Source organism: Notolabrus celidotus, chromosome 3, assembly GCF_009762535.1.
Source record: "Notolabrus celidotus isolate fNotCel1 chromosome 3, fNotCel1.pri, whole genome shotgun sequence".
NCBI classification, from domain to species: domain Eukaryota; kingdom Metazoa; phylum Chordata; class Actinopteri; order Labriformes; family Labridae; genus Notolabrus; species Notolabrus celidotus.
The window spans coordinates 39,036,253-39,058,595 of NC_048274.1; the positions used below are offsets into that span (position 1 = coordinate 39,036,253).

At 38.4% G+C, this 22,343-nt stretch overlaps 2 protein-coding genes across 3 annotated transcripts in view; both read left to right on the top strand.

Moving 5' to 3' along the window:
• Nucleotides 1-4,608, top strand: part of aldh1a3 (aldehyde dehydrogenase 1 family, member A3) — a 38,860-nt gene extending 34,252 nt beyond the window's left edge. The window contains exons 12-13 of the mRNA XM_034680571.1: nt 2,261-2,335; nt 2,436-4,608. Of these exons, the coding sequence (XP_034536462.1) occupies nt 2,261-2,335; nt 2,436-2,505 (145 nt within the window). The 3' untranslated portion in view covers nt 2,506-4,608. The remainder of the gene's footprint in view (nt 1-2,260; nt 2,336-2,435) is intronic.
• A 3,512-nt stretch (nt 4,609-8,120) lies between these two features.
• lrrk1 (leucine-rich repeat kinase 1) overlaps nt 8,121-22,343 on the top strand; it is a 102,635-nt gene continuing 88,412 nt past the window's right edge. The window contains exons 1-2 of one of the 2 annotated variants that reach the window (XM_034680522.1): nt 8,121-8,287; nt 11,614-11,760. In XM_034680522.1, the coding sequence (XP_034536413.1) occupies nt 11,691-11,760 (70 nt within the window). In that variant the 5' untranslated portion in view covers nt 8,121-8,287; nt 11,614-11,690. The remainder of the gene's footprint in view (nt 8,288-11,613; nt 11,761-22,343) is intronic. The other variant, XM_034680521.1, reaches the window with a different exon arrangement.

A 22,343-nucleotide genomic window follows, 5' to 3' on the forward strand; every position in this document is an offset into this window, starting at 1 on the left:
AGGATAATACTCTATCCCTGATGCTAATCCAGCCAACTCCTGGGATTTTCTGCTGAGTTTAAACCTAATTGGACTTGGAATGAAAAAACTCCAGTAGTTCTTGCTGATGTGTTTGGGTCATGTCTATTTTCTCAGATCACCTCAAAGAATACAGAATACAGAATTTAATCACCAAAGTTACAAAACAGAACAAACAAAACAATCGAGGCAGCTGCTAACAACATTCTTTTAACAAAGTCTGAGGGCTTAGTTTGCAGAGAGTGATTTCATGTATGTTTATGGATTTAAAAAAATCCTCTCTGTCTCTGTGGAAGCCAATCTCCACTGGTCAAGGAAAAAAAGTGTTTTTTTTTAATTTTTTTTTATATAATTTATTTTATTGAGTGAGCAGGTCCAAATACATCAGTACATCCTGTGATTCAAATAATTAATCATCTTGATTCCAAATAATTAAAAATAAAATAAAAATAAAACCACAACAAACAAGCAAAAGACAAAAATAAAACAAAGAAACCAAATTTCATTTAATAGATTCTGTGTTGTTCATTCACATTACAGTTATGTTAATTTGATCTCACAGGTAGTGGGTATACCTTACACCCACTCTGACATGTTTACACTTGTCCACCATACACCTTCACCAACATATAGACTCACACCAACACCAACACCAACACCAACACCAATACCCACCCCACACACACACACACACACACACACACACACTTGCGCTAATACAACAAGTTTGAGGGGGGTTCCTTAATGTTTATAATACTCAGGTGACTTTGTGGCTTTTCTCGTCTACAGAGATTCATAAATCTTGCTCCACATACTGTCAAATAGTTTTCCTTTATTTCTGTCCTCCGATATGGTCCTTTCAATACTCAAATAATATTTCATCAGTGTTTTCCACTGGTCAAGAAAAAAAGTGACAACTAAATCTGTATGGAAAAAAAACAAGCAAACAAACAAACAAACAAACAAATATATAAAGTCCAGTTGATATCTTGAGAATTCAGAACCATGTGATAAAAAAGAAACAATAATGAGATTAAAATTTAACTATCAGATAAAAATAAAAAGGATGGAATAAAAAAGTCAACATTCTGTACAAAAAGTAACAAATATAAAAAAAAATTTTTTAAAGTTGAGACTTGTAATTATGACATAATAAAAGTACAAATATGAGATGAGAGTCATCATAATATCATGATATCGTATATATATATATATGTGTATGTATATATATATATATATATATATATATATAAGTTGATTAAAAGTTATAATGTTGAGACAAAATGAAATAAAAAGTCTAAAAAGTCATACCAATGAGTGATGAGATAGTACCTCAAAATTAAAGGCAAAAAGTTATTACATTGAAGTCCTCATTACTATCATAAAAAAGTCATAGTTATAGGATATCATTTAAATGATTAGAATAAAAAGTCATAATTATGTGATAGTGAGCCATAGTTATGAAATAACAATTTGAATTGATAAGTGATAAGTCATTTTTGTCTTTATTTTTTGACTTCTTATCTCATCATTTCAACCTCTTTATTTTATTTCCTCTTGTTTCTATTCAGTATCTCACATTTATGGCTTCCTGTCTTATCATTATGACTTGCAACTTCATGGCTTTGATTTTTATCTTAAATATATATATTTTGTCTTTTCTTATTTTTATATTAGTAATCATAATGATCTCATAATTGTGACTTATCTCACAAATATGACCACTTTTATTGGATTTGCCTTTTTTGTCTCATATTTATGACTTAATATCTTGTGGTTTTGGTTTTATAATTATGACTCAAAGTATCATTTCATAGTTTTGAGTTTTACTCTCATGAATATTTTTCATATTCATATTTTTTATTTTTTTATTTAAGCTGAGCCTTTTATGATTGATCTCTTTTTCCTGGTGTAAATTCAGCAGGGCTCCTTTCTGTGATGTTGTCAGATGTTTAGAATAAAGACTTGATGAATAAAAAGTTGTCCATCTGTGGCAAAGAGGAAAACTACAAGTCAATCGGCTCTGATCCAGCGTGATAGCATATGCTTTAAGTTGTAGTTGATTGAAAAACTCCTGATGCGTTACAAAAAAGTTCAGAAACTATGACTCATTTAGACCCCAGCTATATTTAAAACATCCTGCATGTTTGAAAGTATCAGAGTTATTCCTCTAACAGATAACTGATCTGATAATCAATGAACCCACACACTGATCCCCGTTTGTGTCTCCCTCTCTGTGCAGGATAAACTGCTACAACGCTCTTCATGCTCAGACTCCTTTTGGAGGATATAAGATGTCAGGAAACGGACGTGAGCTGTAAGAACCTTCACTCTCTCTTCAGATATGATATTCTGCTGTGTTTCCTGCTGGCTGTGTATCCCCTGACCCTCCTCCTGTGCTGTCTCTTTGCTTTTAGGGGGGAGTACGCTCTGGCCGAGTACTCGGAGGTGAAAGCAGTGACCATCAAACTCAGTGAAACTCTGTGAGACAGTCCAGTGAAACAAAAGGACAACACACATCTTCACCCCTCACACACTGTCCTCTGTCCTCAGTCCTGCTCATGTTGTCCAGATCAGCGTGAGGACGATCTTTAGAGTGTAGACCACGTGAGACGATCACTCACTTGTGACAAAGGTGTCATTACATAGTGTCTTATATTTGCTGTCTTTGGTTGAAGGTTGTAACCCTGTCTCTGTATAAAGATGTACTCTCTTGTAGATGTAAACGTCCTCTTCTTCTGGTGTTCAGTGACCTTTGACCTCTGCCAGGTGATGCTGGGAACAGTATTGGTCAGTCTCTTATCCGAGGCTCACTGTCTGCTGGGTTGTGCCCTATGTTCTGTCATTTGTCTTGTTCTGAAGTGTTAAAATCAGATCCTTGAACCTGTTTTTAACTCCCCTTTTTGATCTCCTTACTTGTTTGTGTTTCCTGTATAGTGTGTTTTTTTTTCATTTTGCTCTAAGTCACATGGCTGACAAGAGCAAACGCAAGCATAGGGAGCAAACTCAGAAATGATGACGATTCAAAAGTGCATGCAAAAAAGTCTGACGCGACTTCTGCAGCTCCTTGTCCCTCGGGGCTTCACCTAAAAAAACCCTGCTCAGGTCTCTGTGTCAGAGCATAGGTCATGTTTGCTGCATATCTCCTGGGGACTGCAGTTTTAACGTTATCCCCTGTGGTCATGTAAGCAACAGGTTCCCTGCCTCGTCCTTGTCACTGTGCAGTCGATCTTAACACAGCTTTTACTAAGGTTTGTTATTTGCAGTCTTTTCTTGTTGCATTTTTTTGTACTTTTGCATGTTATATTTTTTGATTTGCATCATTTCTGAATTTGTGGTCTGTTTCTCTTTGTGGGAACTGTCTTGCCGAGAGTCCCTGTTGGCCTGTAAGTGACTAAAATAAATGTTCTTCACACAGACATGTTTAAACCTCCTCTCCAATACAAGCACCTACGACAACCGCACCATCTCCAAAATGATTGAAGAAACGTTCTACACAAAGACAGAAATTAGAGTTCAAGTGATTACATTTTGAGAGTGAAGTTCTAAAACTTCAGCAGTGTCATGTTTGTAAAACTGGAAGTAATGCTGAAAGTTTCAGTTTCATTTTAACATTTTCCTCTCGGATTCAACTTTTGACATTTTCACTTTTTTTTTAAATTCAACTTTGATACCAATATTTAAACTTGCTGATTTTATTTTTGACTTTAACATTTTTTTTTCATTTTCTCAAGTTTTTAAGAGGTTGGAAATTTGGCCTCATTATAGATGTAATGACATTTTAACAACACTCATATTTCTAATATTTTCACATTTCCCGAAGAATTTCAACATTTCAGCCTTAAAATCAACATTTTTACATTTCACCTTTATCCTCATCATTTGGACTTTTTTTTTTTTCTTGACATTTTTATTATATTCATGACATTTGGACTTTTCAAATGCTCAAAAGTATGAATAAACTCCTACCAGTTCTCATACAGGTCTAACATTTTTCCTGAAGGTCACCTTCTTTTATTGTGCTTTAATGATGACTGAACTACTGTATCTTTTCTTTCTACCAGAAAGTCTGTCAGATTAACCTCAGAGACCAGGGTCTAAATATTTTTTACTAAACAGGACTAGCAGGTGAAGAAGAAGTTGTTTTTCTGTCACGTGGATGATCCATGGTGTCCCTCAGCATGAGAGCATTCATTAGAGTAATAGGCTTAAAACATGCTAATTAATCAGCACTGATAGGATTTAACATGTGAGGGTTAGACTGTCACTTTCTTGATAAATTCAGATACACTTAATTTAACCTTTCAACATACTGACAGGACCTGTGTCTACTGTCTCTGATGAGGTAACATTCACCTGGATGTTAGCATTTTAGTGCTGGACCAGCAGCAGTGGTGCAATGTTGCATGGATAAGATAAGATATTACTTTATTTTATATAGAGTCAACGTGATCTTTTTTGTTATCACTGTCATTTTTTACCAATTTGTTTTGGTGTTTTTTATCATCACACATGGACAAAAGATCTGTCTGCTTTTTCTCACATTAGTTTGTATTTAAACAGAAACTCTGAATAAAAATATTAAAGTCACTTAGTCTGCGTGTCTCTCTCTCTCTCTGTGTGTGTGTGTGTGTGTGTGTGTGTGTGTGTGTGTGTGTGTGTGATATCTCTGTGCATGGTGAACAGGGATTCGTCTTTTTCACCACAAAGTTTCTCAGTGAGTGTTTCCAGCACACTGACAGCTGAAGTGTTGGGGGAGAGGTGGAACACAATGAGATAGATAGTGTACATAGTGTAGACCACTGCTAATCCAGGTGAGTTTTCACATTTAGAGCTAAAAGCATCAAATTAAAGAAAAATGTTAAATTGTAAGAGTGTTTTTTTCTGCGATTCAAGTTTTTCCTCACGTTTGTACTGTTGGATAAAGATTTGAAATGACAATGCAATAATATTTTTTTCTCATTTCATAGATAATGTTGGCACTCAGTGATGTCATTAAAGCTCCTATAAGGAACTTGTGGCTTGGTTTCATTTTGCAATCCTGTGGACAAAGCAGCACCTATCTTTTCCTGAATCTGTTCTGGACGTGTAATTAAGCAAACAATCTCTTCATGGTTTATATAAAAAGTCACATGTATTGAACAATGAGAATCTTTATCATGGAAAATGCAGAAAAGGCTGTTTTTCAAGGGTGCAGTAGATCATGTCATCTGACTCTTACCCTGCAGCGATTGTTTCAGGAATAAACAATGACAATGTAGTAACTGTCGGTCTTGTTGCTGATAGCCTCTTCTGCTTTATAAAGAGACATCAGTATTAATTTCAGTTGGTTTCATGACCAGATAAAAACTCCTCACAGGAGCTTTAACATGATTATTATCATAATGAATGAAAACAGTGGTGCAGGGGTTAGGGCTGTGGACTTACAGCAGGCTCCTTTTTTGGGTTTCAGCTGTGGCCTCCTTGTGGTACCCACAGTCCAAAAAACATGCTCCTCTAAATTACCCAGGGTCTGAATTTGATGGATGTTTCTCTCTGTCTCAACTCTGTGATTGGCTGGTGACCAAGGTAAGCAAAAGCTGCAGTTTAGCAGAGAAATGAAGTTTGAAACAAAGACTAATGTCAACATGGGCTGTGATCCTCTTACAAACAATTCATCTGGGACTTCATCAGACAGTCCAATTTTTATCATAAAAATCTAGTTTCCTCTGTCTTGTTTCTCTAAAATTGCCCCATTTTTAAACAATCTGTCATCTCACAAAAGACTAATGGACTAAGGGCAAAAAAGAAGAGGGATTGGTTCCAGATGTACAAGGAGTTTAAAAACTGATGAAAAAAACAATAACTCAAACTCTTTTTTGGACATGTTGACTTTATTCTAAAATGCTAACATATTTATTCAGATGGTTCTCAAAAAGAGAACTTATTCTCAATTCAACTTAATTTATGAAGCACCGTTCATACATACAAGCATGCAGCCAAAAGTGCTTCACCGAGAATGAAAACAACAGAAATTGTAAAATAATAAAAGACATGATCATAAATAAAATACTTAAAAATAATGTAAAATCAAATACAGTAAAATTAATAAAATGGGTAAGAGTGGAAAGAAAAGGTTTAGAATAAGTTAGAGTTAAAAAGATCAGACAAGTACAAAAAATAAATAGATATATAAATAATTAAGATAAATACTGAAGCGTATTGCATTCACATGAGAAAAAAAAATCTGCTCTGTTTTTCTGAATTAACGAGTTAATTATCTCAGAATTATGAGAAAGTGTTCTGTTTTTCTGAATAAAAAAAAAATCTGCTCTGTTTTCTCAGAACGGGCCTTATGTCTAAACAGCCGCAGTCCTCAGGTGCCTGTGCAACATTGTCAAGGTAATCACAATACCATCTATGTTACTTAGAGACACTACTATCTCCCAATGTCTTAAACACAGAGCAAAATAAAACTGCATTAAACTGAACAACCAGGGCATGTTTACTTCCTTGTGTGGCCTTGACGTGCTGTTGGGATTTTACTATAGAGGTATGTCGTTAATTCAGAAAAACAGAGCAGATATTTTTTTTATTTACAAAAACTTTTCTCATAATTCCAAGATAATTAACTCACTAATTCCAAGCGGCAACCTCCGGTCTATAAATATGAGTCCTATGAGGAAGTGCTAAAAACTGCAGTTCATCAAGGATCCACTTGAGACTGGCTCCGGAAGTACAGGAAACCACATACACACCAATTCAAAAAAGACGATCTTTACAGCAGAAATAAACATGTTTACAGCCTGGTTCAAAAATCAAGTGTAGACTGGATAGCTTATTTCTCCATTGGCACACACTGTATGGGGGTGAATTTAGATCACAAGTCTTCCAATGAGAGGCACAGCTGACTTGATTGACAGGCGGGAACACTGTAGCTGTTGGCTAGGAGGCTCAAAGCCCGCCTCTTTACGTCACAATCGCTCGACAACAGCAATATGGCTGCCGCCGCCGATTGGCCTCAAAACAGCTCTTCAGAAACAGATGGGTGACGTCACGGATACTACGTCCATATTTTATACTGTCTATGGTTAATTCAGAAAAACAGAGGAATTTTTTTTAATTCATAAAAACAGAACAGATTTTTTTTTTTCTCATGTGAACGCTACACGCTTCAGTAGATAAACAAATGTATGGAGAGAATATTGTGTCTTTAATATGCAATCAAAAATAATGGATTTGAGAACAAAAAACAATTTTGTAAACAAAATTATGATTTGAAAAATATGAAATAATGCTATGAATAAAGGAAATATATTTGTGATTAAAAATGTATCTTTATAAATCCACTCTTTTTTTGTTACAAACAAAATTATTATTCTCACGAACCACAGATTCGTTTGCGTTTCCAGTTTTTGCATTTGCGTTTCTACATAACTGTCATGGGCGGGACCTCCGCCAATCAGGAGGCTTCTTGCATCTCTCAGGGGAGGTCCCGCCCATGACAGTTATGTAGAAACGCAAATGCAAAAACTGGAAACGCAAACGCAAAAACTGGAAACGCAAACGAATCTGTGGTTCGTGAGAATAATAATTTTGTTTGTAACAAAAAAAGAGTGGATTTATAAAGATACATTTTTAATCACAAATATATTTCCTTTATTCATAGCATTATTTCATATTTTTCAAATCATAATTTTGTTTGCAAAATTGTTTTTTGTTCTCAAATCCATTATTTTTGATTGCATATTAAAGACACAATATTCTCTCCATACAAATGTAGCTAAAACAATGATTATAATAATGCAGCCCAAATTAAAGCCAGATTTAAAAAGTTTAAAGTTAACTTTTAATAAAGTATCTTCCTTGATTGTACAGCTTTAGATCTCTTTAGAGTTGTGTTGTATCCTCCCCAAACAGTGATTTTTTGATTGTATCTACCTCTTCAGTCTTGATTTGATTTCCTCGTCTCTCAGTTGTGTTGTTGTTGTTGTTGAAAGGTCTTCCTCATTTTGTACTGCTACATTTTATTTTGAAATCCGTATCTTTGGTATTGAGGAGGCGTTGAAGACTTAACTCTATTTTGAAAGTTTGTACCGGAAGTACACCTGCTGCCCACTCTTAACTTGACGTCGCGTGCGGCTGGTGCGTCCTGAATTGGAAAGTTTTTGTCTCGTGGAATCAGGAAGTCCTCCAGTGAAACGTTAGACCGTGTCCTGTGTCTACTTCTGTGGAGGATTTAAAGCCGTGAAACGTGTCGTGAGGCCCTCAGGACTCCTCGAGCAATGTGGTGAGCTGGACAAACAATCCCTGTGCTGTGATAATGTTTCTATAGTCTGCTGTTTGGACCCGAACCAAGAGCGCAACAAGCGTCCTTACGCGGCACAGAGCAGATCTGCTGCGTGGACGCTGTCAGCAGAGGAAAACAAACCGATCCCTCTGCATCCACTGAGCACATCCAGCTTATTCCTCTGAAACAGGCGTGAACTGTGAAGAAGTCAGTGTTTTCACTTTGCCCTGGTGAACCTCATTCCGCTGCTGTTCTCTCCAGACAGAGGCACTGATTTTTCAAAACAAGTCTGTGCGCTGCAGCCCGCTCACTGCTGTCTGCCGTTTCTGCAGCCAGAATAACTTTCAGTGAGTCACTGCTTTACTGTATTGCCATTTGTCATACCATCTTCTGATGTTGGTACAGACACACACACACACACACACACACACACACACACACACACACACACATACACACACACACACACACATACATGAATCTGTGTGCCAGGATAAAAAAACAAACAGATAACGCAGCAGTGTGTTCAGAAAGAAAACAAACAGGTTGAACTCGCTCTGAAAAAGAGAACACTTCTGTTTTCATGGACTATTTATTTGCACTTGAACTCTGTTGCGTACAGTTTTCTTCCATCCTCAGTGCCCTCAGTGTGATGTTGCACTCACTGCATGACCTTTCAGAGAGGTAGTGATGAATCATCATCATCAGCTAAATGCTCAACTTTCCACTTTCACCACAGTCTGGCTCATGTAATTCAAACCTGCACAGCTTCCATTGTAACGCATGACAATGATTGTCCAGCTGTGATGGAGGGTTGGCTTGCACACCCACTGTTTGTGATAGTGTTTTATTGTGTTATCTGATTTCAAAACTAGGGCACATGATAACAATTACAATACACGTTCTATATATGAATATTAGGGATGGAAGGATACACTCAACCCACGATTCGATTCGTTTTGAATCCTGATTTTTGGTTCACGATACGATTCACTCACGATTCTCTAACGATTTTCAAGAAAACTGGATTGAACTCAAAATTTAAATAACTTATTTTATTTTAATTCTCAGATATGGACAGTTGGGATATATATTTGTTCTTTTATATTTCTTTGTAAACAAAGTCATCCTTTTTCATTTTGAAGGTGTGTTGTATCTCAAATAAAACCACTGCACACTTTTTTTCAGCACCTTGAAAATAAAAATAAAATCACCGTTCAAAAATACCTTGTTGGAAAATTTCAGAACAATTATAGAGAAATGGAAAGTGAACAATTCCCAAATTAAAGTATTAAATATTAAAACAAATAAGGTCAATCTCTTTAAATTAGGGATGTGAATCTCAAGTATTTTCAGTGATCGATCTTTGGAAATGTTAACGATCAATTATCGTTTAATCATTAAAAAAAAAAAAAATGTTTTTCATGTCAAAAATAATGACAAATATGTTTTTTCCCCTAAATCAAATGTTCCTTCCTGACACAGTGAATATTACTGACAGTATTAAACAGCTACGATTATATTGAGGTGTTCAAAATGTTAACACACTGAACATCAACGTGAGGAGCAGCTTATAAATAATCTCTGTGGACTCATGGTCATAGAGTGAAGACTCAGACTACAACATGTGGATTTACTGCAACAGGACAACTGAACAGGATCAGATTTTGGACTCAGTGTCCAGTTTTCTCCTTCTTATTGAGAAAAAGAAGCATGTGAACGCGGTCAGGTGTCAGCCGGGAGCGCCACTGGGTCAGAATCAGTCCGGCGTTGGAGACAAAAAGCGCTCGTGGAGACCTGTCACTCAGCTGCAGCCCCCAGCTGAGCGTCTCCACTGTGATCAACACCTTCAGTCAGCTGATTCTGAAACATGCTTTAAAGTTGCAACACCTCCACTCAGCGAGTGACGAGAGAGCAGCAAGAGACTTCATGATGTTGAACAAGCCGAGTATAATACAGAAAGCGCCCTCTACTGTTTAAAAATAATATCCAGATACAAATGTTGTTGAATGGATTTTAATCCACCCTTATTTGTATCATTTTTGACCTTCTTGTGATATATCCTTACATCCCTAATGAATATGCACCTTTTATTACAAAGATTATTTTGGGCTTGCAGTGCCTTTATTGAGGGGATAGTAGTGGGTGGAGTGGGAAACGTGGAAAGCGTTTTTTTGGAGAGAGCGAGTTCCAGAGAGTTGGACAGTGATGTCAAAGGTTCTGTCCCCCAAGGTGCCGGGCTTGGTCTTGGTGATGTGGGTCAGGAAGTTGGCATCCAATGATCTGAGGCGGCGAGATGGAGAGTGGCGTTTGAGGAGGTTGGTCAGGTATGAGGGGGCGAGGTCATTAAGGGCTTTGTAGGTGAGGAGCAGGATTTTGAAGTAGCTTTGGGGATTTGGTGGAGGTGCTGAAGGATGGGTGTGATGTGGGCTCTAGAGCAGGGATGGGTGAGTAGCTGGGCAGCTGAGCATATGGTCATTTTTGGAGGTCAGTACAGTAGAGGGAAGGCTGTAAAGGATGCTGTTGCAGTAGTCCAGTTTGGAGGTTATGAAGGCGTGGATGAGTCAAGTGATGTTACGGAGGCGGAAGGATGTTTTGGATATGTTTTTGATGTGCAGTTTGAAGGAGAGAGTGGGGTCGAGGATGATGCTGAGGTTACAGACTACTGGGGAGGGTGTGACTGTGTGACTATCTATGCTCAGTGAGAAGTTCTGGGTGGAGGGGAGGAAAGTTTTGGGGCCAATGAGGATGATTTCAGATTTATTGCAGTTAAGTTTGAGGAAGTTGCTGTTTGCAGTATTTTATGTCAGTAAGGCAGAATGTGAGGGTGGAAAGAATGACAGGAGTGGTGGTTTTTGTGGAGATGTAGAGCTGGGTATCATCGGCATAGATGGGCAGTACATGGGGAGTGTGCGATGAGGGATATTTGAGACTGCCACCCATTTGCAGGGGTCAAAATTATTACTGTGAGTTTAGTACTAAGAGTAAAAATTGACCTTTAGAAAGCAACTAAACAAACACTATGCAGAGGCACTCAGAGAACAGACAGTGCTGAAAGGATTGTGAAATGTTCTGTTAGAGTGCCCTCTGCTGGTTTTCATGATCATGCCTTCCTCATCATCACAACCATTGTTTCCTACATTAGATGTGATGATATTTTCCATAGGTAAACATAGTTATCAATACTGATCTACCTGTATTGGAGACAGAGCTCCTCCTCTGTAACTCAGAGTATACATATGATTTTTTCTGAATGGTAGAACGTATTTATGTGCTGCTCCAGTGAGCCATGACAGTCAGTTGACTGATGCTTGCTCTCTGTGCAGGATGACTGCAGAGTCCACGCCTCCTCTTTGTGCTGGATCTCTGCTCTGACTGCCTTTCACCAGTGACTCCAGGAGGAATGTCCTCCTGGTTTGTAGGCCTTCCTCAGAACTCTGGAGACACTAACAGCAACATGGAGCAGCAAAAAGGTGAGTCATCTCCCCAATTCTCATCTTACTCTCCTTTTCACTTTTCAACCCCTGACATATTCTTGATCAATAGGTCCTGATAGTTTTGAGGAATTGCTTGTAAAGCATGCACATCACAGCAGAGATGATAGAATACTCTAGTTTAGGTAGGATTTGTGTGTATATGAATGGTGGTGCTAGGGGTTGTTGGACTTAGTAGAGCAATCAGGAGGAGTAGTCAGTACTGGTGGTGGTTTTAACTTCACTTCAGTATGCTTAACAGGATCTTCTTAACAGGTTTAAACTAAAAATTCATTCATGTGTGGGGTGACTGCAGCGCTGCCCAAATTTAGCATAAAGAGAAGTGAAACCATGATTGTTTGAGAACCACAAAGCTCATCTGCTGTTGTCCACTGTCTGTATGAAACAGACTGAGCTCGCTCCACACAGGAAGAAAGTTTTGTTTCATATAACACTCACAACTCACCCCTCACACTTCTGTCTTTGCAGAATAATGTTGTAGCACAGTTGTATCAAACATAATGAAATAGTTTAAAGGAGGATCAAGACTGTGGTAGAGTTTGTTAGACTAAGTCAGAACAGGTCGACCTGTTTTAGCTGCCTTTCTCTGACTGTGTGTCTATAAGAAGTGCACACTTTCATGTTCTGCTTCTGGTGCCTGTCTTTTAATATGTGTTTAAACAGGGATTACAGTGTGCCATTATAAGTTTAATAATAATAATAATAATAATAATAATAATAATAATAATAATACATTTTATTTATAGGTGTCTTTCTGGACACTCAAGGTTAGTGCTGGGCGATAATTCGATAACAATAATTATCACGATATAGTTATTCTCAATATAAATATGACAAACGTTCAATACAAATTTGATATAAATAAACCTGTAATTACACCCCCCAGCCACTGGAAGGGGGGCGCTAATGATCCTTAAACATTAGTTGCCACCTAACATTAGACAGAAGAAGAAGACAGCATTGAACAGCCAATCATGTTGCGGGATGAGAGGTAGGCGGGGCTTAAAGACGTTTGGAGCAGAATGTAAACACAGCTGAAACGAGCAACAGCAACACTGAAGAAAACTCAAAACCTAGCAGCTCAAAGCAGAGTCGTTAGTCTGACACTGAGTCAACTCTGAGTTAACTATTAACTTCATACACTTCATTAAATCTACTTCCAGGATGTGGGTAAAGGAAGAGCACAGAGACAACTTCTGCTGTGAACACGTTTAATGTCCAACACGACCGTAGGATAATAAACGTGATGCATTCACTACACTGTGGGAAACATCACTCTGTAACCCTTAGTAATCTTAAAGGGGAGAGCACAACTCAAAACAATACTCTATAAACTGATACACAGGAGACAATTTGATATATATTTGTTGTAAATTTAAATCAAATTATGGAAATAAGCTTAATTTGAGAAAAATAAGAATCTACAAACTGAAACTTCACAAAAATCTCATCTGACATTAAAGACCTGCTTCCTGTTAACACCGTCAGAAATGATGGATTCAAGAAGTTCATCAGAAACTAAATCCAGATACAAACTAACAAACTGTCTTCTTCAACTTTCACTCAGGAGCAAAAATCTGACTTTACATTTAAAGGGGACATATCACACTTTTCTCATCAATATATATTGGTCTAAGAGGTCCCAAAACATCTTTTAAAGTTTATGCTTCAAAAAACACTTTGAAATCAGATTTTGGTCTGCCTGAAAAACCCTCTTCTTCAGCCCTGCTCAGAACACTCTGTTTTCTCTCTGACCACGCCCCCTCAGGAAGTGGATGTGGCCTCGGCTGTCCAGCACGTTGATCTAATGTTTACATGTTGGCTGAATATACACGGCTGCTCACAGACTCGCATTACTTCAACCCTCTGAATCTGATCCAGAATCTGATCCGCCCGCAGCAGGACCTTTCTGAAGGATTGGTCACAGATTTAGTGTTTCTTGTTGTTTTATTTGTCAGTATGTAGACGTGTGTCTTGGTACACAGCTACGAACATGTAGCTATGTGGCTATGCAAACTAGCGCTAGCACTTATCCATGATAAATAAAAATCATCCACTAGATCTTCAAATCTGCAGACGTGGGGAGTAAAACCGACCTTTGTGTTTATTAAGACAGCCTACAACTAGCATGCCTCCCTCCTAAGCTCCTTGTTAGCACACATGTGTGCAGGGAATGAAAAACAGAGGAGGGGTTGAGTTGTATTTTATACAGTCTATGGGCTGAACAAGCTCCGAGCTCTGACTCCGTGACAGACGGATATTGTTGTTACGTATGAAAAACAGTAAAAACTGAAACGGCTGGTTTCAGCACACATTTACAGAAAGGTGGAGAAATCAGAACAGGGGCAGAATGGATTTTTTTTCATTCTCGGGGGGTTTGTTACAGAGCCCTAAAGTGACATGTGCAGACATTTTTTTTTGGAAAGTATCTCGTGCGCACCAGATACTTTCTCGTGAGCACCAGATACTTTCTCGTGAGCACCAGATACTTTCTTGTGAGCACCAGATACTTTCTCGTGAGCACCAGATACTTTATCGTGAGCACCAGATACTTTTTCGTGCGCACGAGAAAGTATCAGCCAATCATAGTGTAGATTCTAGGGTATGTGGTTGTGAAGCGATCCCTTTAGCCATGCCCGAGACCAGAGCGCACCGGGACCAGAACGCACCGAGACCAGAGCGCACCGAGACCAAGACTAGTCGATATCATCCCGCATTTAGGCAGTTATTTAATGAGGACTATGTTTGGTCCTTTGTTACAATGGGTAGCCTATCTGCAAACGTTTTATCCTCACCCTGTTACTGTATTATTGATCAGTCTGACGTTCGTTTACCTGCATATGAAAAGTGCTTTAATTCCTTTAACCCATTATGTTAACACCATGATGATGTTTTATGCTTGGTCCAGATTTGCTGAAGTCCGTTTTACACTGCTGGTATATCAAAGCTAATAGAACACTGATTAGGAAATCGCTCAATGTATTTGTAAAGCACTGGAGTGCGCAGGTGTCTTCTTGCTGTGGAGAATAAGCAAAGCTTGAGTCAGTCTCTACTCTTTAGACTTTGACATATTTATTGAGGCCGTACAGGAGGTTTCATCATTAATATCCTGGCATAAAACATATTCTCCTGCTCTCCTCTTCATTAACATAACAGGGCGCAAATACTGTGTGATGACGTACCATCTGCACGCACAGTGTAACCTTTGACAGAACAGTACAATACAAAGAGCAAGGGCGCCATCTAGTGACAACATTTAACAGTATTATTACCACAGATAATATCTGATCAATAAAAATAAGTTCACTTTGATTTGCCAAAGAGAAGACTACCAAAGACTACCAAAGCTACCAAAGCTAAATCAGTTCTTGAGTATAATGTTCAAATTAAAGGAATTAAAGCACTTTTCATATGCAGGTAAACGAACGTCAGACTGATCAATAATACAGTAACAGGCTGAGGATAAAACGTTTGCAGATAGGCTACCCATTGTAACAAAGGATCAAACATAGTCCTCATTAAATAACTGCCTAAATGCGGGATGATATCGACTAGTCTTGGTCTCGGTGCGCTCTGGTCTCGGTACGCTCTGGTCTCGGTGCGCTCTGGTCTCGGTGCGCTCTGGTCTCGGTGCGTTCTGGTCTCGGTGCGCTCTGGTCTCGGTGCGCTCTGGTCTCAGTGCGCTCTGGTCTCGGGCATGGCTGAAGGGATCGCTTCACAACCACATACCCTGGAATCTACACTATGATTGGCTGCATAGGAGTGAGACATCTGATTGGTTACAGACATTGCCCTGCAGTCTCAAAAATTCCATTCACAAATGCAGTGAGGTTCACAAATTACAAACAGTTCATAAATGCAGACTGAACAGTCCGTATATAAATGTAACAAGATACAAGGCAGCCCAAGGTTGAAATAAAGCTCAACTAACTGCTGTACTGTCATTTTTAGATCCAAACTGGTTGATCTCCAGTGCTAACTTGGTATCTCGTGCGCACGTGAAACTTTCTCATGCTCACGTGAAACTTTCTCGTGCTCACGTGAAAGCATCTGGTGCTCATGAGAAAGTATCTGGTGCTCATGAGAAAGTATCTGGTGCTCATGAGAAAGTATCTGGTGCGCACGAGAAAGTATCTGGTGCTCATGAGAAAGTATCTGGTGCTCATGAGAAAGTATCTGGTGCGCACGAGAAAGTATCTGGTGCTCATGAGAAAGTATCTGGTGCGCACGAGAAAGTATCTGGTGCTCATGAGAAAGTATCTGGTGCGCACGAGAAAGTATCTGGTGCTCATGAGAAAGTATCTGGTGCTCACGAGAAAGTATCTGGTGCTCATGAGAAAGTATCTGGTGCTCATGAGAAAGTATCTGGTGCTCATGAGAAAGTATCTGGTGCTCATGAGAAAGTATCTGGTGCTCATGAGAAAGTATCTGGTGCGCACGAGAAAGTATCTGGTGCTCATGAGAAAGTATCTGGTGCTCACGAGAAAGTATCTGGTGCTCATGAGAAAGTATCTGGTGCTCATGAGAAAGTATCTGGTGCTCATGAGAAAGTATCTGGTGCTCATGAGAAAGTATCTGGTGCTCATGAGAAAGTATCTGGTGCTCACGAGAAAGTATCTGGTGCTCATGAGAAAGTATCTGGTGCTCATGAGAAAGTATCTGGTGCTCATGAGAAAGTATCTGGTGCTCATGAGAAAGTATCTGGTGCTCATGAGAAAGTATCTGGTGCTCATGAGAAAGTATCTGGTGCTCACGAGATACTTTCCAAAAAAAAAATTCTGCACATGTCACTTTAGGGGCTCCGTAGTTTGTAGACATGCCAGGGACACATATTTCAGGTAGAGAACCATTAAAAAGTCGATTTTGCATGATATGTCACCTTTAAATGAAATAATGATTTGATATTTATTGTGATAATTATCGATAGACTTATATGAAATATTTTATCGTGATATCATCATTTTCAATATCGCCCAGCACTACTCAAGGTGACCTTATAATTAACCAGATAGTAAAAACAACACTCAACAATAAACAAATACAACAGAATAACAATACAATACTAATACAATGAAAGAGGAGGGGAAGTCATTCCAGTCCCATGAAGACAGATTAAAGTGAGTACGTTTAAAGCTTTGTGGGGAGAGCACACCTCCCCTCTCTTTCATGTCCATATATGAAAAGCCAAGGCAGGGAGAGCAGCAGCACAGACAGGTGAAATCAGACACAGCAGAAAAGGAGGAGCTGGGATGGTCCTGATAGGTGCTGGTGTTAAGAGCAGCTGATGTTCTCTGGGCAGAGCTTGACTTCGTGGCCTGCCTGAACTAACGCTATGCTCACTTTTCTCATCAGGTTTAAATCATTTGAACACTTTTTAATCTTCATCACTCTCCAATTGATACTAAACTTGATTTGTCTTTATTCCAATATGTTAAAAAACAAAATCAAACATCAGTTAGAAAAAGAGCAAAAAGCAAAAAACAAATCAATCTAAAATACTTAACATATTTAACCCTATCCCTTTGTTTTGTAGTTATTTATTGTCAATAATTTGAAAGCATTCATAACATTACACTGTAATAAAAAATTTTTTAAAAATGGCAAATGACTGGCAGCTATGGCTGCCAAACAAAAACCGGAAAATTAAAGTAAAATATCCTAATTCAAATGAAGTGCAAATACATTATTTTTACAGAAATTTTCATTTAGAGTTCTGCAGAAAAGTACCATTATTTTACTGATTTTTCCCAAATTGTTACGATCAAGCACCTTCAATAAACTGACAATGCAAAGAGTTCTACAGAAAAATGTCTTTATTTTACAGATGTATTAACTGAATTGTTACGATCAAACACCTTCAATAAACTTTAAATACTACTGTTACGAGTCTGCAAGCCGCATGACATGAAGGTCAGAGGTCATGGACAGGGACACTAACAAAAAGGAACTTAAAACCCTCAAATACAAACAGATGTAAGGCCTTTGGGGTCTAAAAGGTGGAGTGGAGGTGTAAAGCTCCACAGCCACCCACTAAAACTACAAAGCGTAGACAAACTAAGGAACAGGCCTAAACCAACTGTAATCTGAAAAGAACTCTCCTGAGAGATCAATCCTCTTTTTAATTATCCTTGTGCCACCCTCATTCCCTCCAAAATACATCCACAAACATACACACTTTCTCACAACACACTCTTCAAACAAAACCCAGAGAAAACAACTGAAGGTGTTATGTACTCTGTTGGACACACCTAACTGAGGGAAAGGAGCTCCTTTTATTGAGCAGCCAGGCTGATGAGCTCAAGCTGTTTGCAATGAGGGCAGGTGCTCTCAATGATGGGCTCGTTAGGAGCCCTGGAGGTCACAGACTACCTCCATCTGTAACAACCACCTTTTAAAAAAATGGTCAAATGACTGGCAGCAAAGGCTGCCAAACAAAAACTGTAGTAATAAAGTAAAATATCCTAAATTAAACTGAAAACATACACAAGAAATTCTGGATAGATACATCTAAATATTTTCACTGTTTCAATTAAACTGGGGTGGGAAACTTAATTAAAAATACAATGAACACCACTATTAATTCTAAAATTCTTATTTATTGTATTCAGGTGTAAATTTACAATATCAAATATTTATTCAAAAACAGTTCTTCAGGGGTACCAGATGTCAATCTTGTCTGTTGTGGTGCGTTCACACCAAATGCGAACGATTGCGCTATTTGCGCGAATATGGATGTGAGAATGTTTTGTGTTTACGTGCTCTATTCACGCAAATAGAGCGATGCAAGATTTTCTGACTTTTCTAGTTTTACATTTATCAGATTCTTTAGCATGTATGTTCTACTCAATGTGACATCACTGATTGGCTGGCCAGAGGTGAAATGCCTGAAAGTTTCAACCTCAAGAGCATAGCAGATTTGGGTATACACTCTTTATTTTAATTTTTAAATTGCGTCATGTTTGATGTAATGAAAAAAGTTTACTAAATTTGTTTACAGAATTAGTTTGAATGTAAAAGCACACATAAATAGATTTAGTTTGAATGTTAAGGCACACATAGATAGATTTAGTTTGAATGTAAAAGTACACATAGATAGATTTAGTTTGAATGTAAAAGCACACATAGATAGAATTAGTTTGAATGTAAAAGCACACATAGTTAGAATTAGTTTGAATGTAAAAGCACACATAAATAGATTTAGAATGTAAAAGGACACATAGATAGATTTAGTTTGAATGTTAAAGCACACATAAATAGATTAGTTTGAATGTAAAAGTACATATAGTTAGAATTAGTTTGAATGTAAAAGTACATATAGATAGATTTAGTTTGAATGTAAAAGTACACATAGATAGATTTAGTTTGAATGTAAAAGCACACATAAATATAAAACTAATGAGATTAACCTTCAAATTACAGAGAAAAATGTTGTAAACCTTTATATAATGAGCTACATATTTAGTTACAGATAATTATTGTCTTTTTACATAAATTTGACTTTAATTTAAGAGAGCAGAAAAGATCATGTATAAAAATACAGTAATATTTCTATAAAGAAACGAGAAATAAACAGTTTGCATTATTGGCATAATACTTAAAAAAAAAAAAAAAGGTTGTTAATTTACAGATAATGTCTTTAATTTTACAGTTTTGTATACTATATTCTAACAACAGAAAAACTACTGTAAAATGTTGGGGTTATTAACCGTAAAATTAGGATTCTTTTTTACAGTATACGTTTGTTCCTCTAAGCACCCCCTGGCTTGGAGCACCCCCTGGCTTGGAGCACATCTGTTGCCATGCCTTGATTTGCAGCATTTTTCCTTAGTATGTGTTCGTTGTGCATTTCTGGATTTGTGTAATTTGTATATCTGCAGTGAGTTTGTTGCAGCTTGTTTAAATTGCAGCATGTTTCATTGCACTTTTTTTTTTTTTTTTTTACTTTTGCTGGGGTTTAGTAATATGCATAATTTCTCAATCATTCTATTGCAGATCAGCTGAACAGTCAAATGCTGATTTGTAAAAATGTTTGTAAAATAATCACACTGTATCAGGTTTATCTGCACTACAAAACACATACATTTTAGATGCTTCTTTTCAGTGACCTTACGACGTTAGGACAAACTCGACCCTGATAAGCTGTCAGAACATCGCATCATGTAAATTTGAGAAAAAGAAAATCAAGCAAAGGATGAGCATTTGTCTATTCTTGTTGTTGCTTTGACTTTAAGTTATGCTGCTGTGCAAACACAAAAAATCCTTGGTCTGAACAAACCTTTAGTCAGAGATATGATGTCAGTCTCCCCACGCCAGGCCCTCGCTTTAGGGTGTAGTGTTTATTATGGTCTGTGGTAATGATGACTCAGCGCCACAGTGGCTCTGTAGAGATGTCCAGCCATGTGTGAGTGCCACTAAATGTTCCTCTGCTCTGTTTTTAGGGTGTTTTAGTTACGTTAGCATGGAAAGATTTACATGAAATCATACATAAATATTGGTTAGTAGAAGAAGGTAGTTGTGCACTGACAGGGGTACAGGTACCACTGCTTGGAATGAACCCCAGGTGATGAACAAGATTTTTGCTTCTGTGTAACCTCAGCATGTCCTGGGCTGGAGAGGAAAGACTGAATTACCTGGTTGTTACATTTCTGGATTAACTGACAGAGCCAACATTTGTTTTATTCATTCATGGGACCACTCCTCCAATGTCTCTGCCTCTCCTGCTTGCATCAGAGTTAACTGATGCTCTCTGACTCTGTGACTGGACACAACAAGACATTGGATGGCAAACAGTGTCGGATATTTTTCTCCAGAAACCGAAAGATCGATCTAATCCAGTTTCTGGATTACAGCAGATTACAGCTGAGACGGTGTGAGGGGGAGAGAGAGGCAGGAAGCTGTGAAACAAAAGAGCATCACTCCCCGCCACGTCTCCCTGCTCCCCCCTCCTCCTGTTCCCCTACCTCTCCCCGGTCTCCCCTCCTCCCCCTCCCTGCCTCCCATCCTCCCTCCCCCCTTAGTCTGGGTGAAAGAGGACGCAGATCAGATAACACATCCAGGATGAGTGAGGATGCTGTGCAGACACCACACGACGGCTGAGGGGAAGCTTTAGATGTGATGATGTGATGGAGGCAGGAGGAGGAAGAGGAGGATTCTCTGCTTCAGTATGAGCAGGTTAGTAGTAGAGAGGAAGGAGACGTAGTGTAGCTGAGGGTTGTTTATATGCTGCACATGTAGACTGACCGAAGCTTACTGCTGCTGTACTGAGCTCTGAGTGAGCAGCTTACTGACATCTGATCAGTGCTGTGTGCACTTCCATGTGATGGATCTGATCACACATCTGCAGCAGTGGATGTTCAGGACGTTCCACTAACCTGAGTCTGATGTCACATGCTAAAAATACTTCACTCAAGAATGCACGGACGTCTCAGACTATGTTTGAATTGATTGTTTCTGTAGGACAATGTTCTTAAAGTTGCAGCTTTGGGGATAACTTTCATGTTTTAGAGAGAGGTGATGACGCTTGTCCTGTTTACCACATCTGCAGGTTTTTATTTCAAGGACATAGTTATGCAGAATGGTTTGTTTTTACCCTCTTGCATGGCTGGATAGTTTCTTTGCTTCAGGGATGAATTACAACAAAGCACAATTTCACATCCGTTAGTTTAGTTTCTGTCACTATGGTTGCCAACTGTCCCGTATTAGCCGGGACATCCCGTATGTTGGGCGAAATTGGTTTGTTTCATACGGGACCTCAATTGTCCCGTATATTGAGTATTAACTCTTGTAAATACAGCAGACTGCACTCTACAGATCCTACATCAGATAAAACGGCAGTGGCAGATCATGTGCCAATCACACCGCCTTTCATCCAATCACAGGCCCCCTCACGCGCATCAGTTGTATACAGCTTAAATGCACCAAGTCCTGCAAAAAAGTGTGGAGAGGATTTGTCAGAGAAATCATCTGTGCATGTGATTGAGGAATAGCACAGATATTCAACTGCACTTGCATGGAATCTGCTTGTTTTAGTCAGGATTATGCTAAAATATATTTTCCACAACTTAAGCTCTCTGGTTTATTCTCGTTTATTCCCATGGAAAGTTTCCAACTTTGAAAATTCCCGGAATTTTGCAACCCTATACGGTATAAATAATGGACAGAAGTTCTGGGTGTGCAAAACGTTTCCTTTCTTGCTACAATCAAGATTTGATCCCAGTGACAGCCTCTATCCCCCCTTTGCTACCAACCGCCCTCTGAAACCTCACCATGTACCTGAATGGAGCCAGTTTTGTCCCACAGGATGTAACAGATCAATATTCTCTTCTCATGTCTTGACACAGGACTTACATCAATGCCTTGCTGTTAAAATTCAACCCTGGGTTAATTTCTTAAAGCATTTCATACCCCTCAACATTGAACGACCTCAGACAGAATGTTTTGTGAGGATATAAATCTTTATAATTGAATGTTGTGATTTAATCCAAACCTAGTTATTAACCCTACATAGATCCTTGCATGTTGTTTAATTCTGCAGTGCTGAAGTATCTCTGGACCAGAGGTTT